At 64.2% G+C, this 10,704-nt stretch overlaps 3 protein-coding genes across 3 annotated transcripts; 2 read left to right on the forward strand and 1 right to left on the reverse strand.

Moving 5' to 3' along the window:
* Positions 1–253: 253 nt before the first annotated feature.
* Positions 254–1,334, forward strand: MNEG_8741 (hypothetical protein; the record flags this gene model as incomplete). The annotated part of the gene is made up of 3 exons (XM_014042785.1): positions 254–385; positions 744–875; positions 1,167–1,334. The coding sequence occupies 3 exons, from the start codon at positions 254–256 to the stop codon at positions 1,332–1,334; spliced, it is 432 nt and encodes a 143-aa protein (XP_013898239.1).
* A 1,029-nt stretch (positions 1,335–2,363) lies between these two features.
* Positions 2,364–4,561, reverse strand: MNEG_8742 (hypothetical protein; the record flags this gene model as incomplete). The annotated part of the gene is made up of 6 exons (XM_014042786.1): positions 2,364–2,561; positions 2,853–2,909; positions 3,070–3,136; positions 3,383–3,429; positions 3,620–3,956; positions 4,158–4,561. 6 exons carry the CDS (start codon positions 4,559–4,561, stop codon positions 2,364–2,366), a joined length of 1,110 nt encoding a protein of 369 aa, XP_013898240.1.
* A 3,507-nt stretch (positions 4,562–8,068) lies between these two features.
* On the forward strand, positions 8,069–10,354 carry MNEG_8743 (Elongation factor P 2; the record flags this gene model as incomplete). Its single annotated transcript, XM_014042787.1, has 7 exons — positions 8,069–8,108; positions 8,386–8,566; positions 8,711–8,765; positions 8,973–9,083; positions 9,533–9,617; positions 9,916–9,986; positions 10,301–10,354. 7 exons carry the CDS (start codon positions 8,069–8,071, stop codon positions 10,352–10,354), a joined length of 597 nt encoding a protein of 198 aa, XP_013898241.1.
* Between the last annotated feature and the right edge of the window lie 350 nt (positions 10,355–10,704).

Below are 10,704 nucleotides of genomic sequence, written 5' to 3' on the forward strand. Positions count from 1 at the left end.
CCCCTGCCCCAGGTTTGCACGGAGCATCACACACTGCGGGATTGGGTGGCCGCGCAGCCGCGCTCATCCCAGGAGCGGCGCGCTAGCGCGTCGCTCCGCTCTTGCTGCCGTCTGCCGGCCCCGAGCCAAGCTCCTGACTCGCTTGCCCTCGCCCTGCAAGCGGTGCGCTCGCTCCTCATCACCAACGCTTCAATTGTGATGATGAGGGTGGCCGTCATCACACCCCTTGTGTCCAATGCCCAATCCAGTCTCAATGCACCCCCCACTCTCAAACGCCAAGCAGCTGATTGCTGACAGCCCCAAGCCGGAAGCCGCCGTGAAGCTGTACCGCCAGATGATGCGCGACATCGAGGGCGGCGGCGGCGAGCAGGGCGAGCTGGAGCAGGTGTGGGGGGGGGGGTGGGGAAGGGGGTGGAGGGACCGTTGCCTTGGTGGGCACTAGTGACCGTGGACACCCCCATGGGCTGGGTGCTGCCGTGGCACCTTGATGTTGCGTGCCTCGTGTCAGGGACGGCCAGGCCAGCCGCGTGCCCTGCTGTAGCTGCCGTCCCGCTGCCATCCTCCGCCATTCAGCGCCGTGTGCTGCTCTCTCTCTCTCTCTCTCTCTTTCTCTCTCTCTCTCTTTTTCTCTATCTTACACACACGCACACGCGCGCGCGCTCTCTTGCACACACACACACACTCACACACACGCGCACGCACGCACGCACGCAACCCCGTCCCGCATCCCCCCCCCCCAAAAGGCGTGCTACGCGCTGGGCTACAACCTGGCCATTGAGTACCTGGCTGACTACGAGAAGACCTGGATGCTGGACTCCTTCAGGGACCTCAACGCCCGCGTCATCAACCGCAACATTGACTGGATCTTCCTTGAGGTGGGGGCGGGATTGGGGGCGCGTGCGTGTGTGTGTGTGTGGGTGCGTGTGTGTGTGTGTGTGTGCATGTGTGCGTTGATCAGTGCACCAATGTGCTTGCGCGGACGTAGCAGTTTTCTTGCAGTTCCTCGGGTCAAGCTGGAAGCCTCATGTACACCGTCACCCGTGACCCCAGGCACCCGCCACTTCCCTTCCCCCCCCTCATTCGCTTGACGCCCTCGAGCTTCTGCACCTCGCAACCCTCAAGCCCCGGCCCCGTCAAGCTGCCCCCCACCCCCACCGCCGCGCCAGGTTCACGCGGAGGGCGAGGCCGAGCACGCCGCCATCGGCCACAACGCCGTCCTCAACCTTGTGCCCGCGTCCGCCGCGCCCCTGCTGCGCCGCGCCATGGCCGACCACGACCGCGACTTTGCCGCCTTCTACAACCGCGCCGCCGACATGCTGGAGCAGCAGGCGTGACGGGCGGCGCCTCGGCACGGGTGACACGGCGTCACCCGTCACGGCCACAGCCCGGTGTCGCCGGCGGGCCTCCCGCATGGGCGTGCATGGTGGCGGCTGCCTAGCCTTCCCGGTTGAGTGCGTCTGTTAAGGCCTAACGTGCCGGGTTGCTTGCAATTTGCAGGCGCAGGGAAGGGGTCCCAGAGGGGCCTAGCTCACGCTCGCGGCTGCCAAGGTTCAGGTCGGCCGGCCGCGCATGGGTTTGGGCCAGGGCGCCCCCGCTCAAGTTGGGGTGTTCCGGAGCAGCCGCACCCGCGGTCATTTCCACGGAGGCGTTGCTTCGGCAAGACCAAGTTTCTGTGCACTCCCACAATTGCCATGTAACATAAGCTGACTGACGTTGATATGGGGCAGGAAAACACAGGGTCGGGCGTGACATGGCAACAGGCGCAGCACCAAGTGTGCGTGCATACACACATGCTGTGAAGGGCGTGTCCTGTCCTGGCCAGCGCCACCTCAGCACCCGGCCACATCTTGCGGGACTGCGAGCCCCACAGAAAGCTGGGGTGGTCATACTTGCAGCCTGGCCAAGCCATTACAATCGATGAGCGTAGTTCTATGTCGGCACAGACTTTACCAATACTATTCAGGGCAGCTCTTTGTCGACGCAGCAAGGAATGGCCGGGCCGTTGCTTCAGGCAGTGGTCAGAGACAGCACAACAGGCTTGCAGCGGGACCAGTGACGTGACACAGTGGGTTGCCCTCTGGTGGCCATCTACAATCCGTTGTGCCGCTACCAGGAGACGCATATTGCAGTGCAAAGACGGTAACACCACAGCCACACGCAGCTGCGCTGCGCCCTCTAGCAGCCCGGCACTGCTTTTGCACCAGCACAGGAACATATGGGGGCCTCCCCTGACGATGTCCACCCTGATCGTCACTTGAACACATGTGCATCTTGTCGTCCAATGTTGATGAGAGTTTAAATCCATTGTGAGCACATACAAGATTCGTATACGTGCAGGTCTGCAAATGAATCGATGCATGTCATCACGCAACCGGCATGGCCCGCATCTCTATCGGGGTCACCAGCGGCCGCAGCCCCACGCCACCGCCCACCAGCCCCGCCGGCGCCCCAATGCCGCCGGCCGGGCGCCCGCCCGCCGCGGCCGCGAGCGCCGCCGCGCCCTCAGGCGGGGACAGGGCGGCTGGGTCAAGGGCGGCCTGGAGGTACAAGGCCGCCGACCTCTGGAAGTTGAGGGGGCAGCGGGTTTTGAGTCCAGGCGGTGTTAGATTGAGGGCAAGAGATCGGCCCAATGGAAAGTCGAGCGGCTCAGCACGGCGTACAGCAGTGCCCCGGGGTGAGGGAGGAACAAGCGAGGGAGTGTGTAAGGGATGGTCGCTCACACCTTGTCCCCACTACAACCCAGAAAGACGGCTGGTGCGAAGCTGGCTGTTTGATGCAACCTGTATGCAACGAGGCGGCTGCGTACAATCGTAGCCCTCCCCTAGGGGAAGGCACCCACCCCGCCATCGCACCTGCGCGCCCTCCGACACCAGAGCGCGTGCCACTGCCAGGCGCGCGGCGTTGGTGGCCTGCACGGCGCAGCGCAAAGCGCCAACAAGACATGGCGCAGGGTGAAATAGAGGGGAGCAGCGCTGCATGCGGGTGGCTTTGCTAGCCCTGATGCGCTGCGCCGTCAAGCATCTGGGGAGGGGGCGGGCAGAACCAGCTGCTGCAAGGCCGTGGACCAACCGTGTGGACCACGTTTTGGGCCAGGGGCACGCCCATCTGCGCGGCCGCGGCCGCCTCCGGGCCATACCTATCACAAGGGCAGGGGGGAGTGGGCGGAGGGTGAAGGGCCGAACCAGCTGGGCGCCGTGATGCAGGGGGGGTACTTGGGAACAGGGTGCACGGGAGGGGCCCCAGCCCACCCATATGGCACGGAGTACGAGAGTGCATGTGGTGCGAAGGGGTATGCCGGTTGCAGGGGCAGGCGGGTGCCAGGGACAGGCGCGCCCGAGGTGCAAGGCGGTTGTGGGGCAGCAGGGGCCGCCAGAGGGCTCACTTGTAGCCAATGTATTGGGCGCTGGCCTCGGCGCTGTGCGCCAGCACCTGCGGCAGTGGGGCGCAAAAGGATGAGGAGAGCAGCCGTCGGCTCTGTGCGGTTTGACACGGGCCAGACCTTGCAGATTGGGGCGAGAGGGACGCGCGCGTGCGGCGTGTTTTTGGCTGTCAAGGCCAGACACCCGCTCCAACAGGCACCTGCAATACACATGGCTGGGCGGGCCCTCAGCGCGCACACCTGCTTGGCAGCTTCCTCCAAGGCGTCGTAGATCTGAACGTAGGCCAGCAGCCCCGCAGCCCCCACCGTCTTGAGCGCCGACTGCCCGCCCTCGTCGCCGCCGCCCCGCGCCTCGCCGTCGCCGGCCTCCCCGCGCGCTCCGGCTGCCGAGTGCCGGCCGTGGCGCCGGCGGCCGCCGCTGCCCGCGCTGTGCCCCTCGTGGCGGCGCTGCTCGCGGTTTTCCCGGCTGACTGCGGCGATGTGCTGCGCAAGGGCGTAGGACGCCTCGCCGACCGCCGACGCGATGTGGCCGGTCACGCACGCGGCGCCGCTCGCGACGGCAGCCGCGACCTGGAGCCTGCACAGTAGCACGCGGGTTGGGCACCCGCGATGCCTGGGAGTCCGGCGCAGGGATGCTGTTCGCAATCACTCTCCTCTGCGAAAACAACTGTTTTGGTGTCCCAGGCCTCGTTCCAGCTCTCTTCCCCTTCAAGACACACATGCACACTTCACTCAGTATCCATGTCAGCTCCCCGCCCACCACCATCGCCGCGCTCACCCCTGTTGCATGTGCGGCGAGACACGCGTCGGCGGCTCCGCCCTGTCTGCTGCTGCCATACGGGCCTCCGCGTACCGCGCAACGGCGGCCGACGCCGAGCCCGACGCAACCCGCACCAGGCCCGCCAGCACGCAGCCCCCCAGCAGGATGCCGCTGGCCACCCGCTCGGCCGCACTCGGGCGCTGCTGCTCCTGCTGCCGCTCCTGCTCCTGTTGCTGCTCCTGCTGCTGCTGCTCCTGCTCCTGCTGAGGATCTTGTTGTTCTTGCTGCCACTCACGGCCCCTGAGTCCCTCCAGCTGCTGGGGCCCCGCCATGCCGGAGCCCGCGGCAGCGCCACCCAGCGCTCCCCGCGCCGGTGCCACCTCCACCACCTCACGCGCATCCTCCTCCTCCACGCCGCTCATCACATCATCCTCGTCGTCCCCATCATCATGCCCCTGCTCCCTGCCGCCACACACACCCCCTGCCTCGCCGCCGCCAGCCGCTCCCGCCCCCCTGCCCGCAGCTGCCGTGTTTGCTGCTCCACCACCAATCCTCGCAGCTGTATGAAATGCCCCGGCGTTTGTTGCCTCGTGCGCAGCAGCGTCTACCTGGCGCACGGTGCTGAAAGCACACCTGGCAGCCAGCACCCGCTCCAGCGCCTGCAGCGCCGCGGCAGGCGCGTCTGCGGGGTGTGCGCGTGCGCACATCAATGACGGGTTTTGTGAGGCCAAAGGCGGGAACATTGCGCTCGCGACGGCGCGCCAAGCTGCCGGCGAGTCGAGCCCCGCCGAGGGCCGGCTCCCAGCTGCGACAGCGCTGCCAGCTGCCAGCTGCCGAACACGGAGACGCACCCGGTGGCAGGATAAGGCAGAGGTACGTGTGTCTGGTGCCTTCGAGACCGAATGAGTAGATGGTGGGCGCCGCCTTCAGGGCTGGCAGGTGGGGGGCCAAGGGCCACGCGATGTCGCCCACCTGTGGGCGCACCCCAGGGTTGGGTGCCCAGCGCGCCGGCGTTGCTTGTATGCTACGTGCGCGTGAGTGGAGGGCGCGGCGCCGCCGTCACGTGCGCGCTGATTTGATAGCAATTGTGACGGCTGCCCCAGCGGCAGCGCATTCGCGTTGCGCGTGCGCGCACCCTGGCGTTCATTGCGCCATCCGCTTCTGCGACGAGCACAAGGTCGCCGCTGGACAGCAGGCGCTGCACGCCGCCGTCCACCTGCCGCGACGGAAGCAAGAGCGCCAGCAATCAGGGCAGCATGGGCGCTGGCAAGCTTCAGGGCGGGGCTGACACATGCAGCGACGGCGAGAGCGTTGCGGCGATGGGCGCGTCCATGCATTGGCCATGCACCTGATGGACCTGCGCCTGCTTGATCACCACAAATGCTGGGTTAGCCGCCATGTGTGCTGCACGAGGAGCTGCTCTGGTTCCTGGTCACCGTTGTTGGACAACGACGAGATCCACACACTGGGATCGCCTCAAAGCTCTCATACAGTTTGTAAGTGGCTACTAATTTGTAGTGGCTGTGATTTTTCGGAACTCGCGGTATACGGTGCACAGTAATACCGCACTGCCGGTAGCAGAGAGCTCGACGGGCGGGCTGAAATCAATCGGTTTGCACACCCAACGAACACCCCCAGTTCCTGAGATGGTCGACATCAATCAGAACAGCGGGTGTGATGACACAGTTCATCAACTTTGTTCGGAGCGTTCAAAATCCCGCCAGTTGAAGACAAAGTCTTCTTCGTGGTTGACGGGCGCTAGGACTTTGCCAGCGTTGATTCAAAAGCTTGAACTTTGCAATAGTTTACTCTTACGGCTGAGGACGCCGCTAAGGACTTTGGGAACCCGCCAATACGAGGGGACAAACAGACCGTTTTTGCCTTCCTAGAAATCAAAGGTGGGCTTCGTGCGTGTTTCAAGCCCGGCCGCGGGCTCGCTGGGGCAGCAGCCTCTGCATCAAGCGCTGAGCGCAAGATCCACGGACGCGTCCGCACCCGCGCGCAGGTCGCTTTGGTTACCGTCGCCGCAGCTCTGATGGGCTGCTTCCTGTTCAGGTGCCGCGAGCCTACAAAAGAGGCAGCGCTTGCTGCAAATCCCCATATTGCGGGCACAGTGTCGTGCAGGCGGTTGTCGCTCGACACTGTCACGGTTTCTGCAGCGCCGCCGCGGTACCTCAAACGCAGCAGCACCACGGGCCATGGGGGTGGCGCGGCAGTCAGCCTCACCGCCGTATCCTCGGGCGGCATTTCTGCGGGGCGCGCAGCGAGCGCGCCCGTGAGTGACGGCAGCGGGTGTGCCGTTGCTCCTACAGAGTGCACGTACATCGAGGTCAACCCTCTGCGCCGCGTGTCGATGCCGATGGCCGGCCAGGAGGTGCGGCCCGCCAACCACCTGCGGCGCGGAAGCATGCCGTGCGCCATATTGCCGCTCAAACCACCAGCCGTGGCGCGTGGCTGACGAGCTTGGGTCGCGCCCGGCCGCGTTGTGCACGGCTGCTGGGGCCAGCACACTGGCCCCCCAACCGCTGTGACGAGGTGCCTGCATCCAGTTTTCTGAGAATTTCAAGGCATGCAATGTCTTTCTTTGTGCAATTGGGATGTTATTCGGTCTTTGCCGCACAGCCACGTGATGTGCCGAGCCATTCGCCAGACATTTTCTACCCGCTCCTCGCCGTCGCTGCACTGTCCACGGTGTGCTGTTGCCCGCTTGCCTTCTCGCCTACATCCGTTGTTCCCCAACCCACAAATCCAATACGACGCCAGCAGCACAGCGTGCTACGGCGCGCTTGTCACACGCTCCCGATGAGCGCTCAAACCACCCACAAATGCACCCACAAGGTTGTTGCCACGACATCATGGCTAGCATGACATGAGAGTGTCAGATCAACATGACCTGCAACAGAATGTCTGCCAGTGCCTGGGCCGGCTGCCCCTCGCGTGGCTCGGGTCGCTGCAAAGCATCCCGTATCGGCTTCTTGGGTGGTGCGTGAGGCTACACAAACCCCACCCCTTGGCATGCCTGATATCAAACCACATACGCGAATTTTCCTTGTGTTGTTATGGTTGTAACGTCCCTGCAGTAAAGCAGCTGATGTTGGGTTATTGAGCCCAGCCCCACAGCACTACAGGTGTTGATAATGGTTGTAGATATGTTTGAGGGCTCGTTCAAGCAACCAGCCCACCCTGCAGGCAAACATATACGCTGTGGCACATGTATGCAATCAAGTGAACAACCGGACTGCACACTTAAATACTGGGCATCAGGAAGCCAGCAGATCCCACAGAGCAGACCAAGGTAGGCTAGTACAAACCCTGCGGTATCAAGTGCAGCCATAGCGCACTGCAAACGCGCACCCCTGAAGCGCCATTTTTGAATGCTGGAGTGCTGCGGATGTGGGACTGGGGCTACGAACCCAAATTGTGGTGCTTGCGTCCAGCACGGCGGCCAGTGGGCGGTGACTGAGTGACGACTGACGAGCACGCGCCGAGAGGGGGCAGGGGCAACATGTGTGCAGGGCTGTCATATACGTTACATTTTTGATCGCATCATTCTTGCCCTTTGGTCCTAAATAGCTGTGCAAAGCAGCAGCAGATCAGCAGGATGCTTGCCAGGCAGCTCGGGAACGGGAGGTAGGGGCCTGAACGCATGCGCAAACCAACCAGTGTGATGAATTTGAGCTCACTCTATGCCAATGAGCGCAGTGTGAGGGCCCAGGGCCTCGTGAGGCAGACAGCAGTGGTGGCTCCGCTGAGGCCGTCGCAGGTGAGAGGAGAGGTTGGCCGTATGTGTATGCAGTCATCATTTGCAAATTAATACATCGTTCAGAACTGACAGCACCCTCGGCCGCCGGATACAGGCTCCTTTCTCGTTCCGGGCAGCCAGTATTGTGGTGCGCAACACGGTCTCCTCGAATGATTTCAAGACTGGCATGACGGTTGAGATTGATGGTGTGCCGTTCAAGGTCATCGGTGAGCGGCGCCTCGCGGCGCCGTCCGCTGCGGTGTGTTGCGCACCCGGCGTTCATGCCAAAGTGCATCGTCGTTGGCGTGCTGGCATTGCCAACGAAGCGCAGCAGCTGGCCCTGCATCAGCTTCGGGAGCGCGGCACATCAACGTGCACCAGACATGCGCTAATGTGCGGGGTGCGCGGATGAGCCGCCAGGGCCCAGCACCGGTGCCCCTTGCACCCACTGCGGCCCGGCCCCTGCTATCGCTTGATCCTGTCTCGCCCCCCCCTTACACCCAGAGTTCCTCCACGTGAAGCCGGGCAAGGGCGCCGCGTTTGTGCGCTCCAAGCTCAAGAACCTGCTGACCGGGAACAACAACGAGCGCACGTTCAGGGCGGGGGAGCAGCTCAACCTGGCGGCGGTGGAGCGGCGGGAGGGGCAGTTTACGTACGCTGAGGGCGAGACCGTGAGCGACCCAGGGTGGGGAGGCGGGCGGGCGCAGGCGGCGCCGGTCCTGGCGCCACCGGGCAGAATGGGGGCGCTTCAGGCAGCCGGGGCTGGTCGGCGCCAGCTTGGACTGCTGCAGCGAGGTCGTGACGCTGGATTTGCTGCATGGCGCCGCAGGCCTGTCCTCACTTTGCGCGCTCGTGTCCTTGCCAACTGGGCGCTGGAGCAGCCGGTGTTTTGGGCGGCTCGCAGCGGTCCCTTCTGCCTCTCAAAAGGGGTCATTTCGCGAAGCTCCGGATGTGCTGCACAGCGTAGAAGCTGATTGCCCAGCCTCCTGCGGCGACCTTGCGCGACCAATGCACAAGCACCCACCCAACGATCCCCTCCTCTGCCACCCTCCAACCACACACCACACCCACACATGCTGCCCCCCCCTTAGTACGTGTTCATGGACGTTGAGTCGTACGAGGAGACGCGGCTGCCCAAGGACGACTGGGCGCAGTTCCTGAAGGAGGGCACCACCTGCAGCCTGCTGTTCTTCAACGGCAAGGTGCGCGCGCTGTGGGCGTGTGTGTGTGTATTGTTTTGTACCCCACCCCCCCACACACACACACGAATGTCCAACGGCCAGGTGCTCCCACTGCTCCCACCGCGCGTGTGTGTGCGCCATGTGCCGTACTCCCCCCCTCACACACACACACACACACACACAAACACACAACACACGCACACACGCGCACGCACACACACACACACACAAACACAAACACAAACACATACCGTACACCCATCCACACACGCGCTCACGCACACACACACACACACACACACACACACATACACACACACACACACACTCGACACATATGCACGCACATGCACGCGCATATGCACACACACTCTTGCACACACACACGCGCACCTCCCCCTCTACACACACACTCTCTCTGTGACTCGCCCACCCTACTGTTGCGCACCACCACCCCCGCTCTCTCCCAGGTCATCAGCGTCGAGCCGCCGGCCTTCATGGACCTGCTGGTCACAGACGCGCCCCCGGGCGTCAAGGGCAACACCGCATCAGGTGGTGAGGCACCGGGGGCAGAGGGCCTCGCGCGCCAGGCGCCGCCCGCAGCTCGACGGGGGCCCTGGTTGTCAAAGGCGGCAGGCTCCGGTCGCTGCGTGCCAGGCCGCTAAGCTCTGTAGCCCGCGCGGGCTGGGGGCCGGTTCGCAGCCTGCCGCTCGTCCAGCTCCGACTGGTTGTAAGGAGGGCGGCGGCAACGGGTCCAGGCCCCAGCTTCACGCGATGCCACAGGCCCGTTCCCCCCGCTCCTGAGTGCCGGTCGCTTCCTGAGCCCCTGCTCCCCTCGCCCGCGCCTGCCCAGGCGGCACCAAGCCGGCGACGCTGGAGACCGGGGCCGTCATCAGCGTGCCGCTGTTCATCGAGTCTGGGGAGGTAGGGACCCCGTGGCACACCTCTCGGGCCTGGGTCGGGCTGGAGGGGGGGGGGGAGCGCATGGGAGGGCCCTGGCGTTAATTAGAGGGAGGCCTGGACGGCCGCGCCCGCGGCGTGGCCACGGCCGCGGCGTGGCGGCGGCGGCGGCCCCGAGCAGCCGCTGCAGCCGCATCAGTCGCTGCATGCAAACTCTGGCGCCTGAAGCTGGCTTTGGCAGGGGCGAGGCCTGGAACGCACGGGCGGTTGCACATGCACACACACGGTCACGCTGCTGCTCCGCCTCTCGATGCTCCTCTCCTTGTTTTGCTCTCCAGATCATCAAGGTGGACACCCGGACAGGCGTCTACCTCTCGCGCTCCAAGGAGTGATCTAATCTGTCGCCCCAAAGCCAATCGTGCTCGTCATCTGCCCTTGGAAGGGTCGGGTGGTATGGACCAATTTTTCACCCAGCCTGCCCCGGCCGGCCTCACGGGCGGCGGAATGGGGCTGACGCCGGCCGGGCCTCACGTGCGGCGAGCGCATTTGCTGCCGCGCCGTGTTGCATTGTTTCTTGCATGCTAGCTTTCTCTTTCATCTTGAATGTAATTAACCCCATCACAGCTGAATGGCAGGCAGGCTGCTGCAATTGAGCGCAGGGGTGCAACGATTGCCTTGGATTGAGACAGTAATCTGAGGCTATGATGGGCTGAGGCTCCAAGATCTTCAGCCTTGTGCTTAA

Source organism: Monoraphidium neglectum (assembly GCF_000611645.1).
Source record: "Monoraphidium neglectum strain SAG 48.87 unplaced genomic scaffold scaffold01696, whole genome shotgun sequence".
Classification (NCBI taxonomy): Eukaryota; Viridiplantae; Chlorophyta; class Chlorophyceae; order Sphaeropleales; family Selenastraceae; genus Monoraphidium; species Monoraphidium neglectum.